At 40.8% G+C, this 20,373-nt stretch overlaps 1 protein-coding gene across 1 annotated transcript in view; it reads right to left on the bottom strand.

Annotated features, from left to right (window-relative positions):
• Positions 1–20,373, bottom strand: part of SCAPER (S-phase cyclin A associated protein in the ER) — a 415,034-nt gene that overhangs the window by 330,036 nt on the left and 64,625 nt on the right. The window contains 3 exon segments of the mRNA XM_020976028.2: positions 3,188–3,348; positions 14,863–14,979; positions 15,636–15,736. Of these exon segments, the coding sequence (XP_020831687.2) occupies positions 3,188–3,348; positions 14,863–14,979; positions 15,636–15,736 (379 nt within the window).

The raw sequence follows: 20,373 nt of genomic DNA, 5'->3' as shown, positions 1-20,373 counted from the left end.
AGCTTTTGTTGGTTTTTAATCTTTATTTTAAATAGGACATTTTTGCTTTTAAGTAGAATTAGAAATAACCAACCTATGTGCTTTACTTTGTTTTTTTTTTTTAAGCAGTCAAAAGAATGAGTGAGTGCTGTTTTCTGGTCTGTCCATCCCCAGCTCCCTGCAATAATCTGTACCAAATCTGGCAGAAAGATGGAGCTTTGACAACTCTACTTAGCCAACTGGTAGCAGCTACCTGAGGCTGCTACATAGCAGATGAAAAGCTGTTGTGTTTAAACTCCTAGATCAAGCACTTATCTTGTGATTTCCAATCCCTTTTCAGTAACAGAAATTTCACAGCATGATTTTACTGTCTGCTCCGCAAGAACTAAGTACTACTCGCCATTCTGGAATGACCTACTATTTGCTTTGGCTACGAGGTTCCAGAGGGCAGGGACCCTCTCACCACAGACTATGGTGTCTCACCTCACTGCTCTGGCTCAGGCGCTGCCCTGGGTCTTCTCTCTCCTATCTGTGCCTGACAGCTCTTAAGAACCAACTCAAAGACAACTCCAGCGAGAAGCCCGGTGGATCCCATTAGTCGGTAATGACCTCCCTCTTGAGAGGTCACAGACAATATTTTTTTTCACCTCTCTAAAGTACTTATTAGGTAATACTGTGTTACAGTCATCTGTGTTAGTGTCTAATCTCAAAATCAGCCAAAAAGTCTTTGAGACAAGATAGTCTCTTAGCTAAACTTCCCTTCGCACAAGTAACAGTGCTCTGCATACAACAGAGGTTTGTGGATTGATCAATTTCTAGGGTAAGCACTTGATTTAGTGTGGTATAAAATACAGCGTTCAATTAATGTTGAACTGAGTGGAACTAAATTTCCACGAATCAGCTTTATACCCCTTTAAGAGATAGTATATATCACACAGATTGCTGAAAAGATCAAATGAGAAAACAGGCATAAAGCACTTTGTAAACCATAAAGTACTGTGTAAATGCCACCTTTTATTGTGAGCTTTAAGCACGAGATTATGTCTTTGGCTACTTCATTAGGAGTTCAACCTCAATGGCCAAGATGGCAGAAGTGCTTTCTTACCAGAGAACACAAAACAATGTGGCCCAGGGGAGGCTGGCTTAAAATATTCTGAGCAACCCTGAGCAAATCAAAAATCTTACAGTACCTGGAATACAAGCCTGTAGATTAGTAACTGCTACAAAATGGTACAACATTCAAGTTTTACAAATTTAGCTTTAATTAGTTTTTACCTACCAATACTATTTCCACATTTCCTCATTAATTTGAAGAATTACCTCATGAAAATTAGGCTAAGTTTCATCCTCACGACTGCTGCAGGACTTTTAATGGGTTTGTTGTTTGGGGCTTTCAAGCCAGCCTAAATTGGAAATATTAAAATTCAATTTTTCTTTTAAAAGTCTAAAGATATGTTTGATTATACTTTCACTGCAATAGATTAACTCAAGACTGCTCAATGGTTCAATTTCTCAATTATTTAAAGAGAGAGAAAAATGCACTAGCAAAAATGGAAGCATAACAGAATTATTCTCATTTCTTAAAAATAAACCCTTGGAAATAGAAAATGTGTATCAATTTTGAATAGTAATAACAACAGGAAGATTATAAATATACTTGTGATAATGTAAATGTTTACATTTTAAATAAATCAAGGATCCTTTACCAAGCACTCAATAAGCCTTAAATAATGCAATCAGGCTTTCAAAATGTTCTCAAAATATATACAAAGCAGTAAGATTTTATTTCAAGTTATCATATTAAAACAGGAGTTGTCTTCTGCTGTGAACTATAGTCATCAGGGCTGTTAATACAGGACTTTTATCCAAATATAAACTGTACGACGCTATCTAAGATTCTTTTTAGGTCTAAGAACAACCCTGGTAGAAGACTACTTGCTAATAAGCCTTAGTCCCCAGCCCTCAAAAAGTCCAAAGATCTCACTGGATCTGCTCTTCTAGTCACCTGTGTTATCTTTAATCATATTTTCCAAGTTTATTAATGTATGTTTTATAAAAGTCTTATTAGCATCAAGTAAAATTTTATCTATCATTTCTCTCAATCTGCTGGACTTGTTATTCAAGGAAATTAGAATGATGTGGCAAGATAGCCATCCTACTGTGTTAAATATTACTCAGTTTCCCTCGAGTTTTGGCAACCGATTTTGCGATGATTTTTCAAATACAAAGAAGTGAGTCTACACTGAAGTCCTTTATGATGGCTCATTGTGACCTAGAGGTGACCTTGACTTCTGAACAATTATGGCTGTAGAGCACAAGCTCAGGCAGGTCCTAACCACATGTGAATTCCATGAGTATGAGGGCCTAGAGATAGCCTTTGTTTCATGAAAAGACCAGCCAGCCAAAGTTTAGAGGGGCTAATCCCCAGAGACTGGCACCCTGCTGATGAACTGTCTTAGCCACCACAACCAGGAAGACTATCTACTTCTAGCATGAAGAGGTTACATATAATCTGTACCTGAAGAGGAGGCTTTTAAGTTTACAATTACCAGGGTCTTATCTTTACATAACAGAAAGATTTGCTTTCTTTGTCTTAGTCTTCCAGAGTTCTGTCAATATGAAAAAGCAGTGAACTACAATAGAGGAGAACAAGGAAATTTCTGGGGGACAAACCCTGGCCCCCTAACGAAAGCAATTCCAGACCCAGCCAGAAGACAGAAGTAGCAATTCTTTTACTATTTCCAGGGAAAACTATTTCTGGTCCAAAAAGCTTTGAACTAATAACTGCATGTCCAATGAGACTCTTCACACAAAAATCAAAGATGATAAAATTCTCATTACAGATACGTAAAATACAAAAAGAATATTTTTATTGAATCTAAACTGTAACCAACACCATATATTTTCCTCTAGATTTGGTGCTTAAATGTATATGCTGCCTTGTGACTTGACTAGCTTACATTTTTTATTGCACCGAGTCAAAATCCCAAAGAAATTTTGAGCTGGTGAAAAAAAATCCTTCTACTTACAGCTTTGTATGGCTTATCTGGAACTAGAATAAACTGGTTAGGCATTCCTAAAACACTCAAAATAAGTTCTGCTTGGATTCCTTAGCTCATTTTACCATTTTAGTGAAGGCAACCATGTAGACAGTTGTGTGTGAGTACCAAGTGGAAAGAGATCATATATCAAACCCTACATCACTCACCATTTCTCCGAGAGGCCTTCTGCACTGAGACAGGTGGGCAGCTCTGCACAGGTGCTGTATTGGGAGGTGCAGCAGTCACTGAATGGTTAGCTTTCACTTTGTCAGCCCAACTTACGCCTGCCGGAGCAAGCCGAGTGGCAGCCATTGCCCCAGATGGACCCCTAGAGAAACAATGATTATATTAATAACTTAGATAGAAGACTCTTTATTCCAACAACAAATGGGATAAAATCATAGTGGACTTTGTCCAACATATACCGTCTATTCTCTTAGTTGGTTGTTAATTTTCAGAAAACCATGTATGGCACAATTCCATTTGAGTTTTTTGGGGGAAGGGACATGGACGTGTGTTAAGGTTTCCTTTCTTAAAGAAAGATCTACTACAAAATTCAATGCACTGGCACCAGTGCATGAAGCCCTAAAGTGAATGTGTCTATATAAATGTTCGAGGTTGGGTTTTTGTTTGTTGTTTCGTTCATCTGTTTGTTTTTGCATTCGTTCATTCACTCAAACATCTAAGTGCTGGACAAAGTTAAACGAGGCATGGTCTCTGCCCCTGAGAAAGTTATAATCCAGTTAGTAACTATAGTGTAAAATAAAATGTAAATGCACTAAAGAAATAAAAGCAAGCCTCTGTAAGAATTTGAAAGATGGAGAAATCATAGGATGTACACCTAGAAAGAACTTCAGATACGATCTATTCTAGGCCCCTCAGTCTATTTATAAACAGGGAAATAACCCCAGAGGAGTGAAGTCACTCCCTCAAAGTCCCAGGGATAATAAGGAGCAGTGGCAGGTCCTATAATGTGAATGGGAGAGTTCTGCACAGAGAAATGACCAGGATTACGGGACCAGAAACCATGCCGTTCCAGGAACCACTGACAAAACAGGGAATGTTTAGCCTAGAAAATAGAAGACTTGGAGGATCATGATCAAGATCTTGGGAATAATTAAAGGGTTATCAGGAGGAGAAGAGCTCAGATCTTTTCTGCTTGGCCCCTCAAAGCAGCACTAGAAATAACAGGTGGAAACTGCAAAAAAGCAGATTTCTACTCAACAGAAGGTCTGGCATCCTAACAAGAAAGCTATCCCCAAAAGGAATGAAGTACCTTTGGAGGTCATGAGTTATTCATCACTGGGAAGGTCTTTAGGACCATTTGTCATGGACGCTGTAAAGGAGACTGCTGGTCAGGTCTGGTGGGGACTAGAATGTCTCAGAAGGCCCTTCTAGCTGGAGAGCCTATGACGCTATCATCTCTCCCATCCACCCCAGGACAGAAATGCCCTCATGTGTCTTGCCCTGCTAATAAATCCCACCAAAGGGAAGATTTCCCTCTAGTTATACCCTTTGTGTTAGCCGTACAAAGAGGCTGGAAACTAGAATGAGTAGGTTCATTGAGAACATAACAAATGAGGACAGGCTGGAGAGATGGGGGGAGAAGGGTTTTTGCCTAGAAAAGACTAGGGGAAGAGGGAGAGGAGGAGATGCCAACTGTCTTCAAGAACTGGGAATGCTTTCACGTAGAGGGATATGATTTGTTCTGCTTAGGCCCCAGAGGTGATACTAGATAGAAAGCAAGGAATAGAAGCTTCAAAGGCAGAGTTCAGCTTGACATAAGAGAGGTGTCCTAAAGCTGAATGGCTACTCTCACAATTAGAGGTTTTAAAGAGGGTCTAGATGAACATCTCTTTGTGACGCTATAGAGCAGATGGCTGCTCAAGGAGAGGTGGGGCCGGATGACCTCAAGAGCTCCCAGGTGGAGAATTTGTGTAAGAAGAAGAGGGAGGGCTTTCTGGAACACACAGCATCTTTTCTAGGGGCAGCAAGGCACTGATGGAAGAGCAAGATTTAAACAAGTAGAGAATGAAAAGAAAGAAGAGTCTTTAGAGTTGGAAGGGTCCCCACGAGGTCAAGTCCAACTCAGCCACGAGCAAGAACCTGAACTACAGTGTCTCCAACAAGATGCCATCAAGCCTCTACCTGAAGGCCCATCGCAATAAAGAACCCACTAAGGGCAAGCCATCCCCTTTCCGGCTGCTCTATTTTCAGGGAAGTTCTTCTTTATAACCAGCTAAACTCTGACTCTACAAAACATATAACCATGGCTTCTAGGTCTACTTCTGGAGGCAAACAAAAGAAGTCTAATATCTCTTGGTCCTTACACTCCAGCATGTCGATGGCCATAAGATCTCATCAATGCAAGCATTCCCTCCAATGACGCAGCTCATAGTCTATCTATGTAAGATCATCTGATGTGACCCTCGTCTGCATCTTACTAAAAATCCCTTGTGGGGCTCCCCTCAACACACCAGGAGCCTTGGCACTGCCAAATGCCCATGGATTACACCAACTCTCCAGCAGCAGCCCCAATCATACAATCATCTAATGACATCTTCAACCACTACTTTTGTGGTACAACTCCTCATTTGTAGGTGGTTGCAGTCTGCCTGTAACTAGTATGCCCTTCAAACGATGCTTAACTTCGTCTCTTTGGAGACTGCATTATTCTCTGACTCGCACCTATACAACATCACTAGCCAAACTCTGGTGCCAAAGAAAGAACAACTTCCATTTCAAGGTCACTAAAAAATTTTTTTATTTATTTTCCCAAAAGCAATGCAACCTAACCTCCTCCTCTGCCTTTAATTCCAGGCCTAACTTACTGTTCATTTGAATTTTCTCCACCAAACAGATAAGCTAATGGACAAGGCCATCTCTTGAACTGTACAGTATAACTGATGTACACCAATATCCTGTATGTGTAGTTAGGCCAAATTATTTTAAGTAATTATGAATCCTAGTTAGGAGGCTTTTCAAAGTCTCAAAGCTTGATATACTTAACACAATGTCATCGGAAAATTGGAGCATCCAAAAGGATGTGTGTTATTACAAATAATGGATAAAAACGTTGAACAGAACAAAACCAACAGTCAGTACAGGCAGACTTACCACTAAGTCACGTGATCACAGATTTAAAGGTATAAGGGTCCTTAGAGGTTCATGTTGTCGAACCCACTATTCCCCCATTTTCCACATGAGGAAACTAAGCCATTGTATTTAGGGTGGGAAGAACCACATACACAGATCCATAAATACAAAATATACAAAGCAAATACAAAGTGGGGAAAGGCCCAAAGTCCTCCTGGTTTGGCTTTGTGCCTGCCCTTGGGCCCTCCAGATCCTGAGGCACTGTCATCTGAGCTGCTCCTAAAACCTAAGGACTTTGCTTTCAGCCCTGACCTGAAACCCTAGGATTTCCAGACTTTCCCAACCTTCCAGAGACCATGTTACTTTTTCTGTTTGTATCTCTGGTCCATTCGAGGCTCAGTAGAGGAGCTGTGTAGGCAAGGAAGGCAAGGATTCTACAAGGCAGAGGTGCAGAGGAAGAACACTGTCTGGAGCAGGCCTGTCATGTCCTCCACTCTATACGGGAGCCCCCAGGGCTCTGATGCAGCCTTTCCCTCTTCTCTCTCTGCACTATCTCTAGGTGATATCATCCTCCCAGAGGAACCCCAGAGCTCTCTATCCATCCCTCAGCATCACACAGGTATCTCAAACACAACATATACAAACTGCTCTTCTGCTAACCTCCCAGGTGCTGGCAAAGGCACCACTCCTTCCACTACCAGGCTTGAAATCAGTGCTTACCCTGACCCCTGGCACAGACGATGCACTTGATAAAGGCACTGAGCTTCAAGTCTCCCTCTGCTCTTTATTCCCATTCACCAACCTTAAATTTCCAGTTAGTCAGAGTACAGTCAAATCGATCATTACTTCCTGTACATTTGCCCCTTTATCTCTACTTATGCAGCCAAGTTCACACTCTCATCAACTCTTACCTAGACAATTACAATAATTTCCTCCTTCACCTCCTTGCACCCAGCAGTTCAAATTCTCCAATCCACCCTACCAAACCGATATTTCTAACACACAGGTCGAACTAAGTCACTCCTACGGCTAAAGAAGTTTCAGTGGCTCCCTACTGCCTCTAGGATAAAATAAAGACCCCTCTCCAGAGGCAGCTAGGCGGTATGGTGGATAGAGCTCTAGACTTAGAATCAAGAAGGGCTGAGTTCAAATCCAGCCTCAGATACTTCCTAGCCAGGTGACTCTGAGCAAATCACTTAATCCCTGTCTGCCTTAGCTTCCTCAACTATAAAATGTGGATAAGATCACCCTCCTTCTAGACTTGTTGAGAGAATAAGACGACATAATATTTGCAAACCATTTCACAAACCATTAGGCACTACAAATGCAAATCTTTTGAGGCTGACTGCATATTATTTTACCTCATCAACTATAACTCAGCCTAGTTAGCCTACCTGCTGCTCCTTCTACAACACTTCTCATGCATAGAGACTGTCCACACTCCCTCCTCATCTCCACCTCTAGGAATCCCCAGACCCCTCCAAGATGCAGCTCAAGAGCTGCTACACTGAGGAAGCCTTATTGGACACCTCCCCATTATTCATGCCTCACCACCTTGAAATAACGTTCCATGTACTTTGTATATTTTTTGTATTTACTTATCTGTATAGAGCATAAGCGCCTTGGAGGGCAAAGATTGCTCCCCTAGGAGGGGTTTAATAAATGCTTGTGGAATTGCAGAGTGGTTGTGCCAGACGCAATGACGAAGTCCAGGCATATGTTGCTCTGGGATTCATTCCCCTGAACTGCAGGGTCAGCAACCTTGTGAGAACAGGAAACCACACAAGTTTCGCCTGTCTCTTCCTGAGGAATCCAGCTAACCTCTGAGAACCACGTGGGGCTGCTTTTTCTAGGTGTGCAAAAGCCATTTTTTAAAAATAACAAATGGAAGGGAGGAAGACGCAAATACAAAAGAGAGAGTCTGAGCCCTGAGGCAAGATAACACCAATGGGAGAGCAGGGGCCCAGGAAGAGAGCTTGGGGCTGGAGACTCGATCCATGGAATTGACTTGGTTATTTCATCCAGAGCCAGGGGCTGCCCCTGGGGCAGGGGGGGGGCGCTGGCGGGCGCCAGAGCAACTGGATCTCCAGCTGGGAGAGAGCAAGAGCAAGGAAGAACAACCAGCAGCAAGCGAGATGTGGTCAGCTGTCCTCAACCAGGACAACACGGCTCCAGGCTGAGAAGTGAAGGCTAGTTGGGAGGCTATCACAAATAAGCCAGGAGACAGTAACAGGAGTCTGAACTAGGGCAGGAAATGAAGGCAGAGATGTCAAAAGGACTCTTATCTGTTTATTTTGCTTTTTTTGTATTCTAGTGATTATAACTAAGCTTGTGATCTCTAAGAGCCAATCATTTTTCCAATACTCTACACAATGCTGATTTGCAGACTTTTCTGTACAATAATTATTCATGTCTCCCATTTCTTTTAAAGATATTATGTTAAACTACTAAAGTCTCCCACTAAAGTCCTACCCCCACACCAAAACATGACATGATAATTAGCCTTAGTTCTCAACTATTATGCCAAGGTCCGAAAATTTCCCAAAGAAGAAAGACTTCAAGTACGGGTCCATCAACAGACCCTTGTGCCTGCTGTCCAAGAATCAGCTTGAGTGTTAAAAAGTTTATTACCAGAAATCTGGCTGCCAAGTATTTGGTGGATTTGTTTTTTCTTGGCTACAATGTCCCATGAAACAAACAAAAACAAAAAACCAAAAAAAGGTCCTCAAATTCAGAGTCCCCTTTTTCTTCTTCAGCAGAAATGGTGAGAGAACGGCTGAAAAGAAGACAGATAATGCAAAAAAATCACACACTTCTTAGACCATCTAAAAACAATTTTAATAACAGTACTTTCAAAATGTCTTTCTTTGAGGGGCAGTTAGGTGGTGCAGTGGATAGAGAACTGGTCCTGAAATGAGGAGGACCTGAGTTCAAATTTGACCTCAGACCAAACACTTGACATGTACTAGCTGTGTGGTCCTGGGCAAGTCACTTAACCCCAATTGCCTTGCAAAAAATAATAATAATAATAATAATAATTATAACAATAAAATGTCTTTCTTTGGGGGCAGCTAGGTGGCACAGTGGATAGAGCACCGGCTCTGGAGTCAGTTGGACCTGAGTTCAAATCCAGCCTCAGACACACAACACTCACTAGCTGTGTGACTCTGGGCAAGTCACTTAACCCCAATTGCCTCACACACACACAAAAATGTCTTTCTTTGCCCATGAGTTGAAAACCTACTGGAGCAACTTCACAATATATATGTTGATATATTAGTGAAACCAGAAAACATAAAGAAATTAGAATTAAATGGAAGAATAGTTCACTAGTTCTCAGAAAAGCAAATAAAAAGGCTGGCAACATTAGGTTCCTCATGAGGCTTCAAAAAGAGAGAGAAGAAAAGTCTTTCATGAGGCACTTGAACATCTCCCCTCCAACAGGATGGTACTATACTCTGCCAATATGGAGAAGTCAACAAGTTCTAGGAAGAATCTAGCAAGTTCTTCCAAACTAAGTCATGTATCTTGACACTTGGTGACTTTACTGAAAAGGGAGGCAAGGAGAAGGTCACTGAAAATTACACTGATTCCAGAATGAGAAATGAGAGGCTGCAGACAATTGAAAACGCGTACACCTGGGTGTCCTGAAGACTTTCTTCAAAAATGAGAGTCAAAGGGTGTTGAACATAGCAAACATCCAATGACGAAATTAAATATTAAACTGATTATGGAGGAAACAAATGGTTACAACAATAACAATATTTTAAGAATCAATTATGTGTGTGAATGTGTCATCAAATGGCTATGGCAAAGGTCAAAGTGTATACCAAATATAAAATAAGGATAAAAATGACTTGAAGATAATGTGAGAGAGAATGTATTAACTCCAACCCATCCTATTTCAATGAGCTGTCAGTTCCAAAAAACAAGCAGACAAAAGTAAAGGTACTGATTGACTCTCTCTCTCTCTCTCTCTCGTAAGTTCAATTAATGCAAAACAGCTGCTACAACAATTTTTAAAAAGCCAAAAATCACCCAAGCAAACACAAAAACCTCTCAAACAAGTGATGAGACACAGAAGCAGTAAGAAGGGCAACGATGATTGAGAACACAGATTTATGTGCAAACTCTCCAAGGCAGAAGGCAGCAGACCCATGAGCCACAACATCTTCTACAACAATGAAGAGTGGCTGGGGAGAAAATGAGACGTGAAGGGTAGGCCACATGGAGGGAGCACTCTAGATGACATTCACAGGACAAAGCACAGATGCTCATCAGATAGGATAAACGGAACCACCGCTTCAGGATCAGATATGCTATGTAAGAAACTGGTCCCAGGACACAAGATGAAATCAGGAAGACTGTTGATGTACACAAGAATCAATTTTAAGTATTTCTCAAATAGAATAAGATTCAAAGAAAATGCATGAGAAAAACAGTACTTATCACACTTTTACAAGGGAAAAAGTAGATGAAAAGAATCTCAAATACATCATCTAGTGCTGAGTAATTATGAACAAAGTTGGCCCCAGAGAAGAATGGACAGAGAACGAGGCGACTGCAGGGGCCAATGGTATCTACCTATCATACACAGTCACTGAGACACTTTTGTTTAACTATTTTTCTTTGCTGCAAGGAAGGGTTAATCTAAGAGACAGAAGTATATAAATGTATATAAAAGTACATAAAGTATATAAATGACTTTGATATAAAAAAAGTATATAAAACATTGATTTTTTTCTACAATGGATACATTAGCAATTACTGACCCATGTACTTGCTTTTTCATCTCTATGATATCTTTATTAAAATAGCATATGCAAGAACTAAAAATAGACATAAGGAAAACAAAAAGGGACTGGAAAGCAGAGTGCTGTTGTGGAAAGTCTACTGGATATGGAGTTAGAAGATCCAGTAATTAGCACAGTGCCCAGCACACAGCAGGTCTTAATAAACGGGGGAAGAAGTAAGCATTTATATAGCACCAACTATATGCCAAGCATGGTACTAACCATTTCATAAATATTATCTCATTTGATCCTCACAACACAACCCTGCAAAATAGTGCTACTATTATCCCCTTTCTATAGGTGAAGAAACTGAGGCAAACAAAGGCAAAATGCCTTGCCCAGGGTGACATGGAGAGTAACAGTATGAGGCGAGATCTGAACTCAGGGCTTCCTGACTCTAGGTCTAGCACTTCATTCAGCTGCCTCATAATAAATGCTTACTGACTGACTGACTGGGCTTGAATCCCAGATCTGGAACAAACTGCCTATATAATATTGGATAAGTAACAACCTCTCTGGGAATGTCTCCTCATTTGTAAAATGTAGACTTTGGACTAGATCACATTCTGAGGAAACTTCTATCTTTCAATCTCTGTTCTTGATTTCACTGACAATTTTCTACAGAAGGAGAACTCTTTATAATCACACACCTGAAAAGGCAGTGTAAAGAATATGTAAATGCTGAGTTTACTGTTCATTAGAAAAAAATTTTACTTTGTAGAGCTTTGAGCTTCCAGTTTCTCTGCAGATAAGGTGTCTCCTATGTTGTGTCTAATGTTTCACTGAACAAGCTGGGAGTGTTTGGAGAGCTCTCTCTTCTCCCCATCCCTTGTCTCACACTATCTCCTCCTCTGCCATCTCACAAGAAAAGGTGGCTCTTCTTCTTCCTAAGGCAAAGCTCTCTACATGCACAAGTGACTGCACTCAATCTTGTCTTCGTCAGCATGTGGCCTGCGTCATCATCCCACTTTCTGACTTCTATCTCTTTCTCTCTGTCTATTGGGAGCCTGCCAACTGCCTCTACTAGAACTGCCCACATCTCCCTCATCCTCCAAAAGCCCTCACTTCATCTGCCTATCCCCACTAGCTATTGCCTCATGTCTCCTCCCTTTTGTGGCTAACCTCATGGAGAAGGCCATCCAGAACTCCTTTCCTCTCACTCTTTGCCTCCTTAACTCTCCACAGTCTGGCCTCTGGCCTCATCATTCCCCCTACACTTCTCTCTCCAAAGCTCCAAGCTCTCTTCATTTCAGTTCTCATCCCTGCTGACTTCTGGCCATTCGTTGACTCCATAGCTCACCTTCTTCTGGGTCCCCTCTTCTCCTCCTCCAGGCCTGACAGCTGCTTCTGGGCTCATGTTCACCCAGATCACGCCACTGAGGATCTGTCTGGGGCCCTCTTCTTGTCTCCCTTGTTATCTTTTCCGCTGCCATGGATTCAATTATCATCTCTCTGTTGCTGATTCTCACATCTGCTTACCTAGGCCTAACCTCTCCTAACCTGCAGACTCACATCCCTATGTCAACTGCCTATCTGACATCTCTAAATAGATGCCCCAAAGACATCTTAAACTCAACTGTATTCAAAACAGAACTCTTTACCAATCCCCACTCCCAACTTTCCCCTCTTCCTAAATTTCCTATTACCGTGAAGGGCACTGCCATCTTCCTGACAAGGAATCTTCCAGACTCACAACCTAGTTGTCATTCTCAACTCCCTACTCTCTCACCCTCCATATCCAATCTACTGCCAAGTACTACTAATTTCACCTTTTTAATATCTCTCATATTTGCTCCCTTCTCTCCCCCAACACTGTCACCACCCTGGTACTAGTACTGAATTCCTGAAATATCTTCCAGTTGGTCTCCTGATCTCAAGTCCACTCAAGACCAATCCACTCAGCTGACAAACTGGTCTTCCTAAAAGGCAATATCCTAAAAGTCCATATCACCTCCCCCTCCTATTGATTTCAGTAAATCCCAGGGCTTTCCATGACTTCCAGGATCAAATATAAAATTCTCTCTCTGGCATTCAAAGCCCTTTACAACCTACGTCCCTCCCACATTCCTAGTCTTCTTACATCTTATTCCTACCCCCACCCCCCAATCCCATCCAAACACTCTGTGATCCAGTGACACCAGCCTTCCTAATACAAGACTCTCCCCTTCCCCATTCCCTGCACTTTGACTGGCTGCCCCCTTGCCCAGAATCCTCTGCCTCCTGGCTTCCCTGGCTTCTTTCCAGTCCCAGCTAAAGTCCCACCTTCTACAAGAATCCTCTCCTGAGAGCCCTTAATGCTTCCACCGCTCGGGCTGATCAACCCCAGACTGTCTTATCTATATCCGGTTTGTACTTGGGTGTTTGCATGTCATCTCTGCCATTAGATTATGGGCTCCTTGAGAGCAAGGACTGAGTTTTTCCTCTCTTTGTGTCCCCAGTGCTTAGAGCAGTGTAATAAGTGCTTGTGGGCTTGACTGACTATGCAAAAAATAATACAAAATTCTACGACAGGCGGAGCCATAGAGATAATTCTACCCAATGACAGACTAAGTATTGACCTCAAGTGACAAGTCACCAGGGAGATGTTCACCTAAGACATGAACAAGTATCATGGCTGTTGTTCTTCAATGAGTGAAAAAAAGAAACTCTACTGATTTAAAAAAAAAAACAAACATTTTCTTTAAATGTTCCTACCTACAAGTTTCTGATGGCATTGTACTACATGCATCACTCTCCCATATACTACAAAGACACTCCTCAGTGCCACTCACAATGATAAAAGAGACATTAGTATTACTATCCACACAGAAAAAAAACAAAGTAGATGAAAAGCCAAACTGCTAAGATCATTCTATGCAGTCAAACAAGTACGAAAAAGGGACAATGAGAGGTACCCAGCATTGTGTAGATGAACATATGGTTATATTGCATTTAGGAAAGTACAGAGCTTTCAAGGCTCCCAAGCTGCTTATCTTCACAAATCTCTGTATCTTAATATCAAGATGCTTCCACTGATGCCTCATCATTGTGAATCATCTGGGCCACTGTTCCCATAGGTATGACAGTCACAACTACTGAAGCCCCAGAAAAGGAAGCACTTGGTACCATACTCTTGGCAGCATCCAATGGCTCCAATCAGAAACGACTATGACCTTATCAGTGGAGAGGATATTTCCAATGAGGCTTTACTGACGGCTTTCCCACTGCACCGTAAGGTCCGTCTGGCTTGCGGCTGAAGCTCTCCCTCTGTGCCATCTCCGCCAGCAGACAGTGAACTCCTTGAGATCAAGGACTATTTGACTTTTCCATTTGTCTCCCCAGTGCTTTGTACAGCGTTTTAAACAAAATAAATGTTTTACTCATTAATTCATTCATTCATGGATCAACTAAGTGGTGCTGTGGACAGAGTGCTGAACTAAAATCGGGAAGACATGAGCTCAAATCTGGCCTCAGGTATTTACTAGCTGTGGGACTCTAGGCAAGTCATGAAACTTCTGTTTGCCTCAATTTCCTCCCTGGTAAAATGGGAATAGTAACAGCCTCACAACCCTAAAGGGCTGGTTGTGGTAAACACCAAGCGCGATAGTATTTGTAAAGTGCTTAGTACAGCGCCTGGCACGTAACAGGTACTTACTAATTCTTATTCCCTTCCCTTCATGGACCATTACAACCTCAGAAGAAGTAAAATTACAAATAGCATAAAGGACAAGGAAAAGCAAACACTGAGCACAGACAGGTTGTAGTACGTTAATATGATAACATGAGTAATGATAAACATGAATGACCAGTACAAGAGAGGCACTGAAAACATCCTGAGAATAAGAATGGAGACTGATACCTTGAGTGATCTACCATTATTCCTAACATATTTTTTTTTTAAAACCCAACCAAAACCAAGGCATCTGACCCATTGGGAGGACACGTGAATTCTTGAAAGATTCTTTGCGTCTTACCCAAAATTTAAACTTCTTCGAGCATTTGATGTCACACTGATTCTATCCGTTGATGGGCTGGGAATTACATGACGTCCTGGAGACATTTTCTTTACTTCCCATGCCAATGAAGTAGGTCTGCAATTCAAGAAAAAAATTAACGCATTAAAAATGAAAATGTAATATTTTAGTTGCATTTTTGTAGGTCAAAATAGGACCATAACTTTACTGTGTCTAAAGTACTGCTCAAGAGGAAGTTTACCAGGATGTTATTGACAAACAGCAAAGACATCCAGCCTCATGTTGTAAGGGAGACCTAGAGCTAGCATTTAGAGATCGCTTTATGATTTGCAATGTGCTTTACACATGGTATCTCAGTGGACTCTGTTACAGCATATCTGGGGTATCAGGAATCAGCAGAGTATCTCGCCCTTCACTCCCAATCAATCAGGTCCTTCCTGATTTGGATTTCTACAAGCCACTCTCGATCCTACTCTCATCTTCACAATTAGCAATATGTCTCATCTGTCAAATAAATGAAAAGGGTATGACACTGAAGACTGTTGTCTTGGCACTGAAATCTGGACTCTACTACACTATATTAGAAGGTTTCCAGAATTCCTAGTGATGTCAAAGTGAGCTAATGAGAATAGAAGTCTGCAGGATGCTCAGCAGTTCGGGTCTTACAGCCTAGTGCACCATATCAGAAAAACATGGAGTCAAGTCCAGCTGCCAGCCTTTAACCTCATAACCAAAAATAAGATGATAACTGTGTCAGGACAGAATATCATTACCTGCTTTGAGCATCTGCCTTCTCCAGTTTTTCTTGAAGCTGTATCCAGTCAATTAGTGCTTTAAAATCTCTTACATAGTTATCCAGCATCATCAGCACCTCCTGATTAGGGAAGAAAACGTTTCTTATTTGAGAAGAATGAAAATCCAAGGAAGGCCCAAGTGTTAAATCAAACTTCTTAGGAACCAACCAATTTTTTGCATTATCCTTTCATGCAGGGTACTAACACAGCCTTCCGGATTTTTCCTATTCACTAGCCATAGAGGATTGAGAATACTGAGAGGAACAGTTCAGAGAACTTAAACCCTTCCAAAATGGTCATTCAAGCTCACAAGATGCGGACAAAGGTCTTCTACTCTGTAGAAAGTGACTATGGGCAAGTCCACATGGGCATCTGCTAGGTCCAAGTAAATTAAGCAGGATCCTTCTAAAATTCTGGTTCCTTTAAGGAAAGCATTGCCATGGGTCCAACTGTCATGTAACCATTTTTAATTACAACTCTCTGAAGTAAAATTTGAAGGAGTCATTAATTTAAGCTCCATCCAATTCAGAAAGCATAAAACTGGAGAACTAACCAGACCAGCTAATATACAAAACTGCCAACTACATTATGAATATAAAATATCAATTAACAATAGTGTGTAAACTGGCTAACGTGGAAATATGTTTTGCAGGACTCCATATGTACAGCGGGTATATTTCTTGACTTCTCAATGGATAGGGAAGGGCAGGTGGAGGAAGAGAGAGAATATGGAGCCAAGGGAAAGAGCTCTTCACTTGGGAGCTGAGGTGTTCTCCACCCAAATTTTGGTTTAAGCTCACTGTGAGTTTCAAATGAGATAAATGATATCAATCTCTTTGTAATTGGAAAGTCCTGTGGGAATTTTGGATTGTGTCCTGAAGCTCCTCTTGGTCTCTGCTTTTCCCCAACCCAACACCAGGTAAGCTGTCAGAACCCTACAGCCTCCAACTGTCAACCAGGAGGAGATCCTGAAGCCCAGGTGGTAGAGCAGGCAAACACCAACACCTGGACCTCCAAGTGCCTCAGTGAGGGAGGGGAAACCAGTGGAAACCAGCTCAGAAAACCACAAGGTGCCTCGGCACTCTACCACAAAGGAATCTCCCAGTGCATTAGCAGAAACAAGGGAGGCAGCATTGCAAGGGGCCCCAGGCAGATAAACACCCTGCAGCACCCATCTAAAAGGAGCTGAAGAAAGCTAAGGGAAAGGAAAGCAGGCAACCTAGAATTGCCTGAAAGTTCCAGCCTTGCTGATTCCAGCCCAACACAGGTAAGCTGCCAAAACCCTACAGCCTCCAACTGCCAACATAAGAGGCCCCAGCACACAAAGCCAGTGACCAAGACCTAGGCTCCCAACACAAGAAGCTTGGGTCACTGCCCTCTGTTCCCCAGCAGGAGAGCTCAATCTCTTTAAAGGCCAGAGAATAAAGAAACCATGAGTAAAAAGAAACATACCATAGATTCATATTATGAGAAGGGAAGATCAAGACAGAAATTCTGAAGAGGACAACATTGTCAAAACCCACATCTGCAACATCAAAAGGGAATATGAACTGTCTGAAGCCCAAAAAGCCTTCTTAGAAGAGCTCAAGAAGGATTTTAAAGTCTAATGAGAGGTAAAGAGTCCTTAAAAATACAATTGGCCAATTGGAAAAAAATACACTGAAGAAAACAAGTCCCTAAAAAACACAATTGGCAAACTGGAAAAAAAGTAACTGAAGAAAACAAATCCCTTAAAAATACAATTGGCCAACTGAAGAAGGAAGTACAAAAACTAACAGAAGAAAACAATCTGTTAAAAACTAGAATTGGACAAATGAAAACTAATGACTCTATGAGAAAGCAAGAATCAGTCCCACAGAAACAAAAAAATGAAAAAATGGATGAAAACATAAAATACCTCATTGGTTAAAACAACCGACCCGGAAAATTGATCCAGGAGAGACAATTTAAAAATCATTGGACTACCTGAAAATCACAATGGAAAAAAGAGCCTGGACAGTATCTTTCAGGAAATCATAAAGGAAAACTTCCCAGAAGTCCTAGAACCAGAAGGGAAAATAACCATAGAAAGAATACACCAGTCACCACCTGAAAGAGATCCCAAATTGACAATGCCAAGGAATATAATAGCAAAATTCCAAAATTACCAGATGAAAGAGAAGGTGCTGCAAGCAGCCAGAAAGAAACAATTTAAATATCATGGAACCACAGTCAGGATTACACAAGACCTTGTAGCTTCTACATTAAAAGACCGCAGGGTGTGGAACATGATATTCCATAAGGCAAAGGAGCTTGGATTGCAGCCAAGGATCAACTACCCTGAAAAAATGAGCATGATTTTTCAAGGGAGGAGATGGATATTCAATGAAATAGGGGACTTCCAAACCTTCCTCATAAAAAGACCAGAGCTCAACAAAAAATTTGATCTTCAAGTACAAGATTCAAGAAAGACATAAAAAGGTAAATGGACAGAAAGACATAAAATGTTGTTAATAAGGGTGGACTGTTTACATCCCTACAAGGGAAGATGACACTTGCAACTCTTGAGAACTGTATTGTTATTACACCATGTTAAAGGAGTATACATAAAGGGGGTGGATATTAGTTGACTTTGATGTAATGATAAAAAAAAATCTAATCAAGTGGGTTAAATGGATCCAAGTAAGTGGATTAGTCTGATCTTAGAAAATGTACTGAGAAAGGAGGAGGCAGACAAGGGTAAATTACATTACAGGAAAAGACAGAAAATCCTATTACAGCAGAGGGAAAGAAGGGAGGGGGTGAGCATTGTTTGAACCTTGCTCTCATCAGATTTGGCTCAAGATGAAAATAACATAATAAGTTAGGTATGGAAATCTAACTTGCCCTATGGGCAGTAGGAGGGAAAAGGGGAAAGAGAAGGGAGGGGGATCAGGAAGAAGAGGTGGGGGCAAAGGGGAAGAGAGGAGAGGGGGATAATAGAAGGGAGGAGAGCCTGAAGGAGGCAGTGGTCAAAAGCAAAGTACTGGTGGGGGGAAGGGAGAGAGGAGAAAGAAAAGCATAAACGGGAGAAAAAAGGATGGAGAAAAAGACACAGATAGTAATCATAACTATGAAAGTTGAATTGCTATCTTTTTTTTCTCTTCTGTTGAGTTTTGTTTCCTCTTTCTGATGGTTCCTCCTGTTGATTTTAATTTTTACTTACAACTTCACTAATGTGAAAATATGTTTAATAGGAATGTAAATGTATAGCCTATATCAGATTGTGCACCGTCTTGGGGGGGGGGGAAGGGGAAAAAAATTTTAAACCCAAAAGCATATGGAAGTGATTGTTGATAAATCAAAATAAATTAATAAAAATTTTTAAAAAATACAACCTCTCTGCTGTCAATGAGTTTCCAAAGACAGAAGAAATTAAAAATGAAAGTCTATGACAGGGAATCCTTCTAAAATCTGCTTATTTGACTCAGTAGAAAAGATCCCTACTGTGCTCTACTGCACACATCTGTCATAATTATTGTTATTTTACTTCTAATTCTCTTCTTTGGATAATCTGAAATTACAGTAGTATGACACCGTATAATGTTCATCTGGTAACAATTATACTTGGCCCAATTCATATATATAAGGATAGCAAAGGGAGTTTGGGGAAAAAATAATAAGAGAACCTTCAACTGACGTATCCATTCCTCTTCCTAAAGTAAGAGCTGTGTGATTGGCACAAAGATAACGGCTACAGTTGAAACTGAAGCGCCTGATATGTTGCAGGTATTTGGGATTTATTCACCATAATAGTCATACATACCAATCTTACACTGTTGGGAAAGGTTCGTTTTTCTAATTTCCCCATGGAAAATATGAAGCAAGTAGGAAGATTACTGTCATCTGGTTCAAAAACCAACACCTTCCTAAAACAATTTTCAATCACCTCTCCAGTAGCACTGAATTTTCACTATGATTCTATAACAACTTACAGATACTACCCAAAATTGTGAAGTACAGACTCAGACATGCCAAAAATTTCAAAACTAATGCTTAGTAACAATATTATTTCATATTTAAAAGTTACACTTCCCTTAAAAAGAATTCCCTAAACAAAAAAGTATTGTTTTCTTCCTATCAAAGGCAATTCTTGGTGCCAATCATTGGTAATAAAAGTCTAGTACAATCAAAAAAAGAACAAATTAAGTATTTTAACAGACTACCTTCTCTCAATTCTATGAATACAATTTTTACTCTTTAAATTCATTCAGCTTAAATCACTCACATTAGAGATCAGAGAGATTTCATTCAGAATAATTTATTAAGGAAGTTTGCTACTGATTTCACTTTTTTTGTTGTTAGAAACTGAAGAATGCGCAATATAAGCAGTTGCATTTATTTGTGATACTACAGTTGGCCCACAGAAAGTACATTGATGGCTTAAACAACCTATTTTAAGGAATGTTTAGCTCAACATTATCAGAAGGGATCAGAGCAGTACCATGCAGCTGTAATCCGAGTCATGTTTTAGGAACAAGGGAATACAAACAAGACAAGCAGCTGGAGTGGCCCCATACTCACTGATGCACATCTTTCTCCCTAAAGCTATGAAGGCCATTTTGTCAAGCAGGATGAAGCTGAACAAAAGTAGCTCTGAAAGCAACATTACAGGCATCCAGATAACGACATATAGATGTACAGCTAAAATTACCAATTAGTTTACCAATTGGCTGCAACGGATTCGATTGGTTTGTAA

The sequence above is a fragment of the Phascolarctos cinereus genome, unplaced genomic scaffold, assembly GCF_003287225.1.
Source record: "Phascolarctos cinereus isolate Bilbo 61053 unplaced genomic scaffold, phaCin_HiC Scaffold_3;HRSCAF=262, whole genome shotgun sequence".
In the NCBI taxonomy this organism is placed as follows: Eukaryota; Metazoa; Chordata; class Mammalia; order Diprotodontia; family Phascolarctidae; genus Phascolarctos; species Phascolarctos cinereus.
The sequence above is the reverse complement of the archived record's forward strand: the minus strand, read 5'-3'. Positions and strand labels throughout refer to the sequence as shown.